General features: G+C 41.5%; 1 protein-coding gene across 5 annotated transcripts in view; it reads right to left on the bottom strand.

Annotated features, from left to right (window-relative positions):
• The window catches only part of celsr1a (cadherin EGF LAG seven-pass G-type receptor 1a), a 221,762-nt gene that overhangs the window by 112,213 nt on the left and 91,778 nt on the right, over nucleotides 1–17,771 (bottom strand). For all 5 annotated transcript variants that reach the window (XM_060903047.1, XM_060903048.1, XM_060903049.1 and 2 more), the window contains exon 5: nucleotides 13,558–13,646. In XM_060903047.1, coding sequence (XP_060759030.1) covers nucleotides 13,558–13,646 — 89 coding nt within the window. The remainder of the gene's footprint in view (nucleotides 1–13,557; nucleotides 13,647–17,771) is intronic.

Here is a 17,771-nt window from a genome sequence, read left to right as displayed (position 1 = left end):
TTTTTTTTTTTATGTTTTTTTAAAGTAGTAAATTTGACTTATTAACATTTACTTACTTACATTAACAATTTAATAACAAATAATTCAGACCACTGCAGAGAATGAGTAATATGTATGCAAAAATGAACAAATGTATATCCAAAGATTGTTTTATTTTTCAAAATAATACTGTTGAGCCGGAAGCTCTGTTTTTTTCGGTTCTGAAAAAGTCATTTTTCCAAATCGTGTAAATCCGTTAAGATTTTTTTTTGGGGGGTGGCTCTCTCACTGTCTCACTCTCATAGGGCCAATGATTTTCTGTGATCGCGGAAAACAGATGGAAATTACGGAATTTTTATGGTGAAACATTGCTCGCGTGTCAAAATGTAACTGCCGCAGAAGGCTTCCGCCCAAGCAGACATGCCTTCAGTGTTGCCAGATATTGCTAACGTTTTCCACCCCAAAATATGTTCAAAACCAGCCAAAAAGCACCTAAACCTGCCCAATCTGGCAACACTGCATGCCTTTCCGGTCAAGTGATTGTGATTGGCTTGTGGCACACCTAGCCAGCCAATGAGCTGCTTGTTTACAGATTCGCTCCCCGCATCGCAACCAGAATGGCGACCGCTTAAAAGAAATGAATGCTCTGCCAGTGGCGAGTGTGGACGTTGCGTGACTCGCAGAAGATTGTCGCAGGTCGGCGAAAAAACGACTTACTAATAGATTTAAAAAAATAAAAGTAATTTAAGTAAGTTTAAAATGTAATTTAAATAAAAAGTAAAGTATTCATAAATTGAAGTTTGGAAGCGCCTCTGTTTTTGGGCTGAGGAGAAGTTTGAAAGGGTGTACCGCGATTCTGCTTTCTTGTATCACGATACGGATCGTGGCTCTGCGTATCGCGATTTCGATTTCGATACGCATATTGTTACAGCCCTAGTGCAGACATAGCGGAGGTCTTTCACAGCACCACCTAGCCGCCTGGCATGCACATCCAATAGAATTCCACACATTTATACGTCACCGTATAGACGCAGATTTCCTCCTTGAAAACGGTCGTGTAGACGCGGAAAAAAGTGAGAACGAAAACGGACTTTTGCGTTTTTGTTTCAGACCGTCCCCGTGTAAAGTGGGCCTCAAACTGATGGAAAGGCATAGCGAATATTGCCGCACCCTTGATCTAAACACAAACACACACACACAAACCAACGTGTAAGGGCAATTGTCCATAACAATACACTGAAGTTAAAACAACTTCAAAATATCAAAAGTAGTAACACAATTAGCTTTAATAATTTTTTTTTTAGGTTTAGAGTAAAAGTGCTTGTTCTGACAATTTACTTCATTACACCATTCTGGGTGTGTCCTCTATTAGCTGCACTCACCATCTCTCTTGAAGGTACCATATTACTATACTAATTATGTTTGCTGCAGTTAAAGTGGGACATCATACAGGAGCAACTACAGTGTAATGTGATATTATGGAAAACTAGCATTTGCAAAACCTTTTTGAAAGCGTTGATTAATCTCCGATCGCAGCGTGGCTCTGACGATACTGGCAGCCATAATTCAAATCACAGATTTACTTTAATGCACTTGTTCTAATACATTATCTACTGTGTAAAGTAGTAACGGGTCATTCACAGGACTTGTATGGTGGATGCTGCACATAATTGAAGCCTAATAATAAAGACTGGCTAAAATATACCTTAACACAGACGCAAGCTGCAACAGGTGTCGAAACACTCCTGCTGATTTAACACATATGTTTTGGTCATGTCCAGCCCTGGCAACCTATTGGTCTACCATCTTTAAAACGCTGTCAGAGGCTTTGAGTATTGATCTTCAACCCAACGCAGCTATGGCCATATTTGGTACCACAGACAGGAGACATGCAACATTAAGGAAAAGTTATAAAAACATAATTGCTTTTATGACGCTCCTTGCATGCAGAAGAACATTACTACACTGGAAATCAAAAAACCCACCCAAAGCGTCTTTGTGGTTTAGCGATGTAACACAATTCATACAATTAGAGAAAATAAAATATACCCTTAGGGGGTCCAGGGACAAATTCTTTTCTGTCTGGGATCCAGTATTGAGGCATTTAGGCCAACTTAAAACTGTGCCCACTTAATTTCCACTTAGCGGCCATCTTGCATCTATATGCAATTGTGATTGAATCCATGTGAACCATGTCTTGTTTAGTGCACAGCATTAGTGTCGGCGAGCCTATTTATATATGCCTTTTCTTTTTTTCTTTCCTTTTATACATATATAAATACATATTTATTTATCTACCTATCTATCTATTTTTATTTCAATATGTTTTTACTGGATTGGTGTCCAACATGTTCCGGGTATGGGATAAATATAAAAATGAGCATTGTGAGCTATCTGTATTTATACTTATCTACTGTGTTGTTAATGCTCAATAAAAAAATTAAATAATAATAATAATAATAATAATAATAATAATAATAATAATAAAACATTTTTGAAAGTATTGTTTTTTTAATGAAGCAAAAGAATAATTGTGGACATGGTGAAGCTTTCTTTATGGCGATTGTTTATTTAAGGAGTTTCGGGTGTCAGTAAGTTGTCCGCCACGAAAAAGTCTTCAGGACAGACGTAAAATGGCAAGCTGAATTTAACTTTAAAGAAAGAAAGAAGAAAAAAAAAACAGAAGCTGGTGATGGAATAAATATTAATCACTGCTATAATGTAAATGATAACAGGAACTTTGCTTCAGAGACAAGAAGTAATCACTGGCACAGGTAATAGAGAGTTATTTGTACACGTATCAATATACCTGTGACATTCCGTAAGAAAACTATCCATCCATTATCTGTAACCGCTTATCCTGTACAGGGTCATGGGCAAGCTGGAGCCTATCCCAGCTGACTACGGGCGAAAGGCGGGGTACACCCTGGACAAGTCGCCAGGTCATCACAGGGCTGACACATAGACACAGACAACCATTCACACTCACATTCACACCTACGGTCAATTTAGAGTCACCAGTTAACCTAACCTGCATGTCTTTGGACTGTGGGGGAAACCGGAGCACCCGGAGGAAACCCACGGGGACACGGGGAGAACATGCAAACTCCGCACAGAAAGGCCCTCGCCGGCCACTCGACTCGAACCCAGAACCTTCTTGCTGTGAGACGACAGTGCTAACCACTACACCACCGTGCCGCCCGTAAGAAAACTACTGTGGCCTAATTTAGAGTAATTGCAATATCACATTGTCATATGATCCACCCCTACACCTCAGTAACTAATAAAGTGGCATCTTCCTGCATTGTCCGAATCAGCACTGACTCACACTTGCCAAAGTGAGAACAGGGTAACAGAGCTGTCTGGGAATCTGCACTGAATGATCATTCCCGTTGGAATCCAATAATGCTGTAACTCCAGGCAAATGAAAACATCTAAAATTAGCTGTCAGAACGTCATGTGCTTGCTACCAGGGTGGAAATACAAAACATTTATAAAACTGAGGATTGATAAGTGGTAAAAACCTGCACTAAATGACATGTATAAGTGGGAGTCTATATTGAATAGACGTGGGTTTTTTTTTATTTTTCTTTCAAAATAAAATTGCTATTTTTGAGGCTATACTTGGCTACACCATCCAAGACTTATCTGTCCTATAAAGGAAACCATTAAGAAACCTCCTGATTCAAATGAAGCAAGAAGACATAGAACTCATTTCCTACTCATTTTCATCACTATGTGTGCAATTCAGCAAGCAGAGTGACCCTTAAATGGTGAGTGTGCCTGTTACTACATGAACTCTGACCTCTGAGAGTCAGGACAGAGACAGTGTTACTTCCCTGAGGAGCACTACTACATGTCCACCCTTTGACCCCATAAATCAGAGGTAATGCAATAACGAAGGGCTGCTCTCAGCCAACACGGGCTTAGTGGATCCTTGCTAGGCTGTTAAAGGTACAGTGAGAAATCCACAAGCATCTAGACAAACCTCTATGGTCATGAATGACGGAGTGGGTGAGCTTGTAGAGCTTTAGCTGATTTCAAAAGAATGTCTGAAAGGCTCTTAATGTTCAGGTGTGTCTCTCTGCTGCTGTTTCATCTGCTGTGTGTGTGACAGCTTTACACTGCCCTTTAACCTGGACATCCTAAAAAAGGATTAGCCTCCTTAGGACAAGCAAAAGTGTGTGTGTGTTTATATTATATATGGGTCCGTCTCAGAAACTGCTCTCTCATTTGGCACATTATAGTCAAAAAATACATTTTCAAATTTTACTATATATTTTTTTTTGCATTTACCGAACACTCAATGTTTCTTTTGTCATGTTTAATAAGAATAAAGATAGCATCTTGCTTTATCTGGCCTCCACTGTGGAAGTTTCTTTTGATTACAATTCAAATGTTTTTGTAAAATTGATTTTCATCTAAAATAACTCCATCATGAAGAATTAAAGCCCCTCCTTCACAGAGGAGTGAAAATATTTAATAAATTTCCTCTTTTTGATTGCTTGGGTTAAAAATGCCAAGTTATGACGACTGAATTGATTCTTCACTTAAATATGAATAATATGATACAGTTTGGGTATTTGATATGGCGAAATAGGACACAATGGAAAAATCAAGAACGCACCGGAAAGATGGGAATAACGGCGGTGGTAAAAGAACAGCGACTGTACCGGCTGAAGGTCGCGCGTGTCTCTGTTGTGGCGCGCGAGCAACGGGACATCACTACCGCACCGGACGGAGTGCGAGGCGGGGGCGGGGCAAAATGACTGGCCATAGATTCTATCCAAAAGTTCGATCTAAATTGACCGTGGTTGCAAAATATTGACCAAAAATACGCAAACACTATGAAATATGAAAGTAAGATGAAAAATAAACATTCTATTGCCTTATACTGCAAGACTAAAACAAAATAAAACTGTCAAAACTCACCTTTTCAGTGATAACGTCCGAACAGATCACCCGCGTAACAGAAAGACCGCAAATGGAAGCACGATCGACTTCTTAACTGCTGGAGTGGAAAATTCCATTCTACACATGCAAATTGTTAATGTGTGTCCTTCCCCGCACGCAAATAACACGCTACGGTAAAAAATAGACCACAACTCATTTTATAGCTCAGAAATTCATACAAGACCAGCTACCATCGTAACATATTCTGTAAGAAACATATTCTATACCTAACTTTCAGCTTTCGTTTTAAAAAACAAAATCGCAGATTTATAACTAAATGTTTATATGGCGTGGTGATTAAGTTCCTACTTTTGGTGAGGTAGTGACGTTGACCCTGAGGCTTTCCGTTTAGATCAAAACACACGATCGTATTGGTTTTGGGTATGCGGAAAACGGAGTTACAACGGTGATGAAATATTTTGCATGATGTTTTATTACGGTTATGATTATTCTGTGAGTGCACCAATCCTTTGGTGTATAAAGTTACAACTTAAAATACAATTAGTGATAACTGTAGACTTTTCAGTGGACTACAACCTTTTTAAGGGAACACGATGTAGTCAACCGTTTATCATGTCCCAGATCAAGCCGCCATTTTTCCACAAATTTGCAGAATTTTTGCCAAATTCTGAATAGAGCATTCACATCACAGATTTAGTTTTATCTGTATTATTTCTTTCATCATTTTATTTCAAATTAAAACCAACATCACCATTCAAAACCGTATAGTTTATTGACTGAGTATATTTAGTGGGGTACCCCCACAGTACCCAGTTTCTGAGACAGATATATATATATATATATATATATATATATATATATATATATATATATAAAATAAAAAGCACCTTTTGATGAGAGAGGTCAGAAAAGAATGGCCAGAACTGGCAGGAATTCAATGGTAACACCAATAATCACTCTTTACAACCATGGTGAGCAGAACAGCATCTCAAAATGCACACCACGTCAGACTCTGAGGAAGTTGTGTTACAACAGCAGAAGACCACCATGGGTGTCAGCCAAGAACAGGGGTTATAATCACCACAGACTCAAACTGTTCAGCTGGAAACTGGAAAAAGATCCGACCTTTTCCCAATCTTCAACTGTCCACGTTCGTCATGTTGCACATTCAGAGATGCTTTTCTCTCACTATTGGGTTGGGTTTCCGTTTCCGGTTGAGAGCACGCTGTGCATATTCTGGCTGCCGCTTCTCACCGGAGCTGATTTTATTTTCCCTTTTGTTTTTCTTTTTTGTGTTTGTGTAGTTGAAGGTTTGTTTTTTTGTTTACGTGTTTTGTCCGCCAGTTTTGGGCGTTGGTTCCCTCCAGGCCTTGGTTCGCCATGGGTGATGCCTGTGCTCCTTGCTATGGACTGCAGTGAGTTCGTTGCTCTTTTAACATTGGGGTTGTCCAGCGCTCTGTGCGACGGTGCTTTTGTGCTTGGTGGGGTGTTCCGAGTGATGTGGCGTCGCAGCGGCTGTGCAGGTGGTTTGGACAATACCAGCGCTCTGCGTGGCGGTGCTTCTCTGCTCGCTTTGTGGATCCATGGCGCGGTGTTCCGAGCGATGCTGCCCGGCGGCGTCACAGCTGCTGTGCAGGCAGCATGGGACTTATCTTTGTGCGCCTTTTGGTAGGACTATGGCTGCTACACCATTGGAATGACATCCTGACCTTCTTTTGGTGGACTTCCCCCCCATAATTGTAAAGTGACCTCGGGTATGAGAAAGACGCTATATAAATTTAACTGATTATTATTATTGCTGTAAAGCATGGTCATTCAGGTTACAATAGCCTTGCTGTTAGCTCGAACCAGTCTCCTCTGACCTCTCTCAGCAGCAGCAGTCACATATTAAGCAGCCACGTATAAATCGGGGCGAGTCGTGACCGCTGTGAACATGTTCCAGGACGTGTCCGATACACATAGTTGAGCTGTAGGAAGTTATAATGAAGGAGTCAAGTTATTAGTTTAACTCTGTGCTTTTTTAAAAAGGTGGTTTCAGTTTTTAAACATGGATTAATAATACATACTGTATATAGACATCATGTTATTCAAATGTGACTGTAACTATGCACACTATAAACCAGCTTTCTGAAATGTTTCTAATAACCTGACTCACACCCTGGTATAAACTGTTTTTCATCATTACAAATAAAAAACAACAACAACAAAAGCACATGACCAATGTTAACAATTCTGCCGAGACACGCAGCATGAAAATCAAGCTCACTGGTTTCCATGGGAAGGTCTCCCCAGACCCAATGGCAGCAGAAGGACAGTCACAATCACAAGCTCACAGCAACCGGTGTGAGAGTGCTGTTTCACAGTGAAGCTTTCACACAGCCATGGATAATAAGCATGCACATAGTTCATCTTAAAATGAACAATCCATCACGTTGATCCTTTTCAATGATCTAAGAGGTTAGGCACCAGTAAACACACAGTGCTATGGCTGTTGAACCGGTTCAAACTACACCCCTGCCAATTAAAGTCAGAACACGAAAGCGTACTTCAGCTTCTCAGCAGTATGTGAACATGCACCTTTGCCAGGGACTGGAACATGAGAACACCTCATTGTCTCCAACTCTTAGAATCGCCCCCTAATTTATGTTCTCGTTCTCCGAAAGCAGAACACTGTGCAAGAAACACAAACCCGACCCTGCATTTATAAACAACCTTATGAAAGTTGGGCACTTGATAGCAGAATGCATTCTGTACATTTTTATACAGGAGAATAAAAAGGGAAAAAAAAAAACATTCACAACCAGGGCTTGTGCTTTGTGAATGCCAGTTCAGGCCTGTGAAGCGATGATGAGTTCAGTGTCCGATATCCGAGGCTCAGACAACGCAGGACTCAAAGGGGAGTAAAGGACACCTGCGGCTTTTGTAACAGAAATGTACAAGACTTTTCTCAACCTCTGCACAAGCAACATCGTCTCCTGTTTGCACTCCAGCATTCGGATTTGATTGGGCTTCACTTCAGCTCACTTCAGCCCAACACGGCTCGCGTTTCGACTACCTCAGAGCAGCACGGCTGAGCTCACTTCAGCCCTACTCAGCACCCAAAATTCGCACGGTTTTGGAGTGGGGCTGAAGTGAGCCAAACTGAGCCGAGTGGGGCTAGGGGCGTGAGGAGACACTCCCCTGTGCACTGACTGGTGAGGAGGAGTGTCCTCACATGCCCACACATGCCCCGCGAGCACGCTGGGAACCACCATCTGTAAACACCGTAAACCCGGAAGAAGAAGAATTACGACAAATTATGCGCCTCGCCTCATCTATACGCTCTTGCCAGTATCTGTTGGCGTTGTTGGTGACAACAAGCCACAGCACCAAGACCAGCAACACTAACGACTCCATGTTTATTGTTTACTATCCGGGTCGTGAGACTACCACTTAAAAGATCACTGATGTCACTGTTTGCGCCGCCTAACGACATCACGTGACGTCCACCCACTTTCGCTAACTCCACCCAATGTGTCCACCCACTTCCAGCCAGCACGGTTCAGCGCGGTTGTAGTCGAAATGCAACTCCAACAGCCCCACTCAGCTCGACTCAGCCCAACTCAGCACGGCACGGCTCAGCCCAACTCAGCCGCGTTGGTAGTGGAAAAGCCCCAAAAGTAGCAGCTGAGTGACATGCAAGCCAGGAACATAATTTTTAAAATCCCCTCTTTCCCTCAGATAAGTTGCCGGGTAGAACAGGCATTCTTACCTGACCTTGCTTTCTGGACACATATTTGTCCATCATTAAGTACAGAACTAAATTCAACTGAATATTTTCATCTTTATTTTACACAAAGACCTGCCCACAAGGTGTACCCCGCCGCTTGCCTGAAATCAGCCGGGATTGGCTCCAGCTCCCCCCCGTGACCCTGATGGATCAGCAGTATACATATAATGGATGGCCGGATTTTACACATCCACTTAAAGCCATTCAAACATTACATTACATTAGAGGTATTTCGCAAATGCGCTTATCCAGCACGACGTACAAGTTCTGCATGTATTTGAGGTGGGAGGAAACCCACGCAGACACAGGTTGAACATGCAAACTCCACACAGAAAGGCCCCTGTTGGCCATGAGGTTCGAACCCAGAACCTTCTTACTATGAGGCGACAGTGCTAACCACTGCACCACCGTGATGCCGACATATAAGATTTGTTTTTATCTCCCTCATCAAAAAAGTCCTGTGCAGGTATTGGCCAAGGATGGCTCACGTGATGTAAAATAGTTCCACCATTGATTAAGCAATATATCTTATAACATCAAAAAAAAAAAAAGATAGATATAGTGCGAGTCAGTCATGGTATATCCTGGATATATCATGAACTGAGATCATAATTTCAAACGATATGGCCAACTCAAGTCACAGCTGTGACTCTGCGAGCATTTCTGTGTGTGTAGATCTATGCATCATGATCACACCTAGCGAGGCAGGCAATAGCATGGTACGTTACGTCGGCGCGACCTTCGTGCAAACAATAAACATGGCTGCCTCCAGTGAGTTTATGCGGAGATTCACTCTTAATCTTAACTTTTAGTTTGGAATTTTTCAATGAGGGATATAAATCTAATATACCATGCATTAAGAGGCACCGGGAATTATAGATTCTCTTCAGTGACTGGCATAGTACTATTTTCTGAGGGGCGTAGTCACCTCAGAGAATCCATAATTTCAACCGGAGCCTCTCAGTGCATGGTATATTAGATTATTCTTCTATCCACGTTCACTGGATATGAGCAATCGTGTGCTCTGATTGGCTACTCTACTACTAGGATATATCAGCTCATATACGGTGAGTAGAGAAAAACAAAATGGTGGAGCGTGTTGCTGAACCAACCGAGGATGAAATAAAAACTCTGCTCCAAAACAAACCCCCCCCCAAAAAAGCAACAAAATATGGAATAAAAGTATTTGATGGTAAGAACATATCTTTTTATTTTTATTTTTCAAGGATTATTATCGCATTTTTCACAAATCGCTACTGTCATATTGCCGGTTTGTTCGCATTCTAAGCGGAAATGATTTTGTCGGACGTTTTGTAGAAAGTTTTATTTATCGAATTTGCAAAAAATAAAAATTTCACTCAAAATCTAGTGAATGTGGATAGAATAAAACAGTTATTCCATTCAATCTCATCGTTCATGGCTTATAGCCGACGAGGTGCTACGCGTCTCGTCAGCTCATGTACGATTTGATTTAATGGAATAACTATTAAATATAAATCTTATATAAACACAAGATTTACACTTACAGCCCCAAAACACTGCTGTCCAAATCTTCACTCAAGCCAACTATAATATGGTGACATTCCTATAATGAATAATTTAATAGTATTGATACTGTTACTGGGCGGCACGGTGGTGTAGTGGTTAGCGCTGTCGCCTCACAGTAAGAAGGTCCGGGTTCGATCCCCGTGGCCGGCGAGGGCCTTTCTGTGCGGAGTTTGCATGTTCTCCCCGTGTCCGCGTGGGTTTCCTCCGGGTGCTCCGGTTTCCCCCACAGTCCAAAGACATGCAGGTTAGGTTAACTGGTGACTCTAAATTGACCGTAGGTGTGAATGTGAGTGTGAATGGTTGTCTGTGTCTATGTGTCAGCCCTGTGATGACCTGGCGACTTGTCCAGGGTGTACCCCGCCTCTCGCCCGTAGTCAGCTGGGATAGGCTCCAGCTTGCCTGCGACCCTGTAGAACAGGATAAAGCGGCTAGAGATAATGAGATGAGATACTGTTACTGCTGCTACTACTAATACTATTACCACCACTACTGCTGCTGCTTCTGCTAGTACTACCTCTATTAGTACTACTACAAATAATAATAACAGTTTTTAAGTTTAAATATTCTGCAGTTCACATGCTTGGCAACTCACAGCATGGTGCTTTGAATTAACAGCAGAGCAGCGTGTACTTTTTTTGCTCCTAATGCTTAAGCTTAGGCGGCTTTATACTTACGTCTGATAATTACTTGCTAGACAAAACACACTGTAGCCCTCTCCTCTGCCCTCCATCTAATGCTCTTCTTATCCAGTCACTGACACTTAGTGGATGGCCTGCTCTACGCAGAGTCATGGTTGTGCCATGCTTTTCCATTTTTAAAAAAAGATTTCATGGTGCTTTGCAGGATGTTCAAAGTTTGAGATATCCCATATACATACACATTTTTGTAACCAAAGCCTGATTATACATTTCCAGCGCTTTGTCTTGGACTTGTTTTGATAGCTCATTGGTCTTCATGATGCTGTTTGTTTAGATATATTCTCATCAAGAACATAATGTTCTGAAGACTTCCAGGAACAAATGTAATGCATTTATACTGAGATCATATGACATTTTATTTGCACATTCAACTAATGGTGGAAACCGGTTACTGCAGAACTAATTTAGGGATTTCACACCAATAAAAGAGAATCCTATATCAGGGCTTTCCCCAGAAAAAAATATCAGAGCGGTGTTACTGATGCAGAGCCTGGCCCGGAGGGCCCCGAAGGCTGCTAGGGGGGTCCGGGGGCATGTTCCCCTGGAAAATTTTGAAATTAGAGACTTCGAATGATGCAGTCTGGTGGCATCTAGGGCTGATTTAGGCACAACAACATTATTAAATTTGCTGTTTTTTTAACCTTGTCAAATATGCAAGGGGCAAAATTAGATTTGAAATGAAAACACTTCCTAGCACGCCTCTTCATTTTCCAATTCCAGGATGCCAGAAACAGAATCGAGGTCAAATCACGCCTAGTGACCAGCGCCTAGAACGTGGTTTTACGGTATGCCTGGTTGCGAATGGCAGTCAGTGCATACAGCGAAACCCTTTATTCTCACTTCTGGGTTGAGTTCCAGGATAGTCTAGACCTATATATTACAACATCTTCCTATTTCTATAGTTATTACACATTTTCAGAGGGGAATAGGACATATTTAGGTGCGGAAAGTACTCTGGATTGTTCAAATTGTGGTACCGATTATTTTTTATTTTTGGTGTGCAAGTGACAGCGTGGCACTGACGTCATACAGTGCGGTGGAGCGCCGCGTATCCGCGTTTTGGGGAAAGCCCTGTGTATACATAGAATACAGTCACAACTTTTACATTTTTAAAATAAACTATATTGACCTTTTCCACTCACTTCACTATCATGGACTATTTTATGTAGACATACCGTAACATCCCTCTTAAGTTCGTTTCAGGTTGGAACACTACAAAATGTGGATAAGTTCAAGAGGAGCGAATGTAGTATGTAGGATTTTCATTTTGATGACATGCTGTGACAAACAGCTGTGTGTATAGAGATCTTGCAGTCACGTGACCGGAAAGTACACAGCCGCCATCTTGTCAGTCAAAAACACCGCTGAATACTGCTGCACTCGTGTACAGAATGGATCAATTTCAACCGACGGACTACACGGCTCATTTTTCTAATGAACAGATAACTAGATATATGTCTAAAATAAACGATCTACAGATTAGTGACCCTTATGGCTTACCGGACGTAGTTTTCACGACCGTGTCAGTGGATGTTGAACTGCCAGCGGAATACCCAGATGTGTATAATTACCTCATTAACTTTCCCTCGCTGTTCAGTGGTGAAGCACTGCGTGCTTATAAATCTCTGCACAGTTATCTTTACAGAAATTCAGGATTTGTCAGCGACTCAGATGTGGCATCTTGTAAACAAGAAAATAACAATCCTCATTGGACGGGTAAGTCACTTAAGTATTGAGTACTAACACTATTTATATCAGTAGTATCTAGTATAGCACTGACCAGCCGATTATAGAATAGAATAAGGTAATTCCAGCTGTAATTCCAAATTGTCCGTGTTGTTTACCATGGATCTGGCGTTGGAGAGGTAGAGGCTTAGCAGTGGAGATTTGAGTAGCTGTTTTCTGAGCTTAGTCAACAGGCTGGCTCTGCAGCCTCGCTTTTGCTTCCGCTCCCGGCGCCACCTCCTTCGCTTTGCTTCCGATAACAATCCACGGAGACCCCGCTGGTCTCGCTATCTCGTCCGGAATGTTGTGCATGCGATGGAAATCGCTACAAACCGTCATTTTCTGCTGGAAATCAATGTCCAGTAAGTTCATACGGTTGTAGTGGATATTGAAGTCTGATACAGACGAACAACACGCAAAAATACACACAAAAAACATAAAAAACGTGCACAGGTAGGGAGAGCTTGTAGCCGCAGCCGTTGTAGTAGAATTGTAGTAGGGTTTTCCAGAAGAAAAGGTAGAAGTAGAAGGCGGAAATATGGCGTTTGACCGACAAGATGGCGTCTGTCACAATCTGGATCGGCTGTGACGTCACATGCAAGTGCTCCATAAGTGTATTTTTAATCGACTAATGTTTCACTGCGACGACAAGCCTACGTGTCACTGTTTGCCCTGAAACTAGCAATGGATGACGACACAAACTGTATGCTAGCAATAGCAGATATCTTTCAAATTAAAGTGGACTACTGGAAGTTAATACAGCTGAAACCTATACAACCACCTTGTGCCTGCTCATGACCCACTGGTGTATGATAAGAAAAGCACAGAGAGGAAAAATAGTCCACTGTGTATAAGCGGACGGAAACAAACTGAGGATGACGAGCTAAACATGAGCAGGAATTGGGATAGAGAGCAGCTTCTTACCTTGTTGTAGTAGTGGAGTTGTACAGAGTGCCACTGGCCATCGCTAACACCACCTGGTACAAAAGGTGCCACAGTAGTTTTAGACTCTCCTAAGGAAAACGAGATGAATGACAGAACTCAATGAGAGACACAGAAAGGGTTGGATAATAAACAAACAAACAAAACATAGTAAACTGAATCTTACCAAAGCTTAATTAGTGTACACTATGTACAAACAGAGTGGTTAACTGGAATTGTAAATCTTTCTAAATAAATTACACTGTTCTCAATATGTTCTGGCATGTCATATGATATATATGTCTTTGTTTCCGTTTGTGATAAGATGAAGTCCGGAGTCGTGTAGTGGCAAGAATATAAAGCGAGACGCTATCCATCACGCTCACAAGTGACAGGGATTTCTTTCCTATCAATAGACTTCATTCACTTGGCTATGGAACACCACCAACAGAGATTTACACTGGATTTAGGGGCATATTTACTGAAGGCAGGAGCTTTTTGGCAGGCATTCACAAAGAGTCAGTAAACAGTAAGCAGGCACTGGGGCCTAGTTTGCAAGCTTTCTCAACAAGATCCTCTAAACACACTTCAAGCTTTTTTTTTTGTCTTAAGTCATTTGGAGTAAAATAAGCATATGGTTAAAAAAAAACACTTTAAGTTGCTAGTAGGTACCTCATTTTTTCTCACATGGGATTTGTGCTTTTGGCACAATAAAAAAACTACATAAGCCAAATTTAATTTGAAGACTAATTATTCTGTGGAACAAGAAGCTCATTTGAAATGCGAAGCCACAGCATGGTATAAATGGAGGAAATTCAAGACCATTGTTACCCTCCCCAGGGGTGGTCGACCAACAAAGATCACTCCAAGAGCAAGGCGTGTAATAGTTGGCGAGGTCACAAAGGACCCCGGGGTAACTTCTAAGCAACTGAAGGCCTCTCTCACATTGGCTAATGTTAATGTTCATGAGTCCACCATCAGGAGAGCACTGAACAACAATGGTGTGCATGGCAGGGTTGCAAGGAGAAAGCCACTGCTCTCTAAAAAGAACGTGGCTGCTCATCTGCAGTTTGCTAAAGATTATGTGGACAAGCCAGAAGGCTATTGGGAAAATGTTTTTTGGACAGATGAGACCAAAATAGAACTTTTTGGTTTATATGAGAAGCGTTGTGTTTGGAGAAAGGAAAACACTGCATTCCAGCATAAGAACCTTATCCCATCTGTGAAACATGGTGGTGGTAGTATCATGGTTTGGGCCTGTTTTGCTGCATCTGGGCCAGGACGGCTTGCCATCATTGATGGAACAATGAATTCTGAATTATACCAGCGAATTCTAAAGGAAAATGTCAGGACATCTGTCCATGAACTGAATCTCAAGAGAAGGTGGGTCATGCAGCAAGACAACGACCCGAAGCACACAAGTCGTTCTACCAAAGAATGGTTAAAGAAGAATAAAGTGAATGTTTTGGAATGGCCAAGTCAAAGTCCTGACCTTAATCCAATGACCTGAAGCGAGCAGTTCATGTGAGGAAACCCACCAACATCCCAGAGTTGAAGCTGTTCTGTACGGAGGAACGGGCTAAAATTCCTCCAAGCCGGTGTGCAGGACTGATCAACAGTTACCGCAAACGTTTAGTTGCAGTTATTGCTGCACAAGGGGGTCACATCAGATACTGAAAGCAAAGGTTCACGTACTTTTGCCACTCACAGATATGTAATATTGGATCATTTTCCTCAATAAATAAATGACCAAGTATAATATTTTTGTCTCATTTGTTTAACTGCGTTCTCTTTATCTACTTTTAGGACTTGTGTGAAAATCTGATGATGTTTTAGGTCATATTTATGCAGAAATATAGACAATTCTAAAGGGTTCACAAACTTTCAAGCACCACTGTACATGTGTGCATGTGCCTGTGTGTAAATGTGTGTATCCATTCAGACAAGATTGAGTTTCTGGACATGTCTGTTAAGTCATGTTGCCGGAGGACATCTGTAGTAAACATGATCGAGTCACGTGGCATAAGAGGTATAAATAACAGAGATGGGAATGTCTTCACGATGTACACCTGGTTACCCCTCTAATAATTCCATGTGTACACCTATATTTACATCGTTTTAACACAGACTGATTGTTTTGAATTTTATTATAAGTGCTTGTTGTACTGTAGTGCACATGACCGCACAAGTTGCACTTTGTCATTAAGGTCACATGACCAGAACATGTCTGCAGGCTAAACCTGTGCTACTTCCTACATACAGTGGTGCTTGAAAGTTTGTGAACCCTTTAGAATTTTCTATATTTCTGCATAAATATGACCTAAAACTTCATCAGATTTTCATACAAGTCCTAAAAGTAGATAAAGAGAACCCAGTTAAACAAATGAGACAAAAATATTATACTTGGCCATTTATTTATTGAGGAAAATGATCCAATATTACATATCTGTGAGTGGCAAAAGTATGTGAACCTTTGCTTTCAGTATCTGGTGTGACCCCCTTGTGCAGCAATAACTGCAACTAAACGTTTCCGGTAACTGTTGTTCAGTCCTGCACACCGGCTTGGAGGAATTTTAGCCCATTCCTCCGTACAGAACAGCTTCAACTCTGGGATGTTGGTGGGTTTCCTCACATGAACTGCTCGCTTCAGGTCCTTCCACAACATTTCCATTGGATTAAGGTCAGGACTTTGACTTGGCCATTCCAAAACATTCACTTTATTCTTCTTTAACCATTCTTTGGTAGAACGACTTGTGTGCTTAGGGTCGTTGTCTTGCTGCATGACCCACCTTCTCTTGAGATTCAGTTCATGGACAGATGTCCTGACATTTTCCCTTAGAATTCACTGGTATAATTCAGAATTCATTGTTTCATCAATGATGGCAAGCCGTCCTGGCCCAGATGCAGCAAAACAGGCCCAAACCATGATACTACCACCACCATGTTTCACAGATGGGATAAGGTTCTTATGCTGGAATGCAGTGTTTTCCTTTCTCCAAATATAACACTTCTAATTTAAACCAAAAAGTTATATTTTGGTCTCATCTGTCCACAAAACATTTTTCCAATAGCCTTCTGGCTTGTCCACATGATCTTTAGCAAACTGCAGATGAGCAGCAATGTTCTTTTTGGAGAGCAGTGGCTTTCTCCTTGCAACCCTGCCATGCACACCATTGTTGTTCCGTGTTCTCCTGATGGTGGACTCATGAACATTAACATTAGCCAATGTGAGAGAGGCCTTCAGTCGCTTAGAAGTTACTCTGGGGTCCTTTGTGACCTCGCCGACTATTACACGCCTTGCTCTTGGAATGATCTTTGTTGGTTGACCACTCCTGGGGAGGGTAACAATGGTTTTGAATTTCCTCCATTTGTACACAATCTGTCTGACTGTGGATTGGTGGAGTCCAAACTCTTTAGAGATGGTTTTGTAACCTTTTCCAGCCTGATGAGCATCAACAACGCTTTTTCTGAGGTCCTCAGAAATCTCCTTTATTCGTGCCATGATACACTTCCATAAACATGTGTTGTGAAGCTCAGACTTTGATAGATCCCTGTTCTTTAAATAAAACAGGGTGCCCACTCACACCTGATTGTCATCCCATTGATTGAAAACACCTGACTCTAATTTCACCTTCAAATTAACTGCTAATCCTAGAGGTTCACATACTTTTGCCACTCACAGATATGTAATATTGGATCATTTTCCTCAATAAATAAATGACCAAGTATAATATCTTTGTCTCAATTGTTTAACTGGGTTCTCTTTATCTACTTTTAGGACTTGTGTGAAAATCTGGTGATGTTTTAGGTCATATTTATGCAGAAATAGAGAAAATTCTAAAGGGTTCACAAACTTTAAAGCACCACTGTAACTCACCTAAAAGCCCTGAAATTACAAGTTCTCTGAAAAGTTCTTTTAAACATCGTCTGTGTTTTGCGTGATTTCGGTGGGAGACCACAGACAAGAACGAGCGCTTTCTGGAGTGTCTTCATATTGAAGAAAAAGCACAGAACGCCTGGTCTCACAGGATATAATGGAATATTTAGCAACATTTCATTTTCTACTGGTCGTTTTATAGAAAGTAAAATACGTTCTTTCCAGAGCACGAACCAGGCTTTACTTCCCCAACCTGCTCTCTCATTAACAGAGACGCACAGAGAGACACTGTTGTTACAGACACACCTTGATTTTGCATTACACTGCTAACAGAACCCTG

The sequence above is a fragment of the Neoarius graeffei genome, chromosome 21 (assembly GCF_027579695.1).
Source record: "Neoarius graeffei isolate fNeoGra1 chromosome 21, fNeoGra1.pri, whole genome shotgun sequence".
Lineage (NCBI taxonomy): Eukaryota > Metazoa > Chordata > Actinopteri > Siluriformes > Ariidae > Neoarius > Neoarius graeffei.
This window is presented reverse-complemented; position numbering and strand designations above follow the sequence as displayed.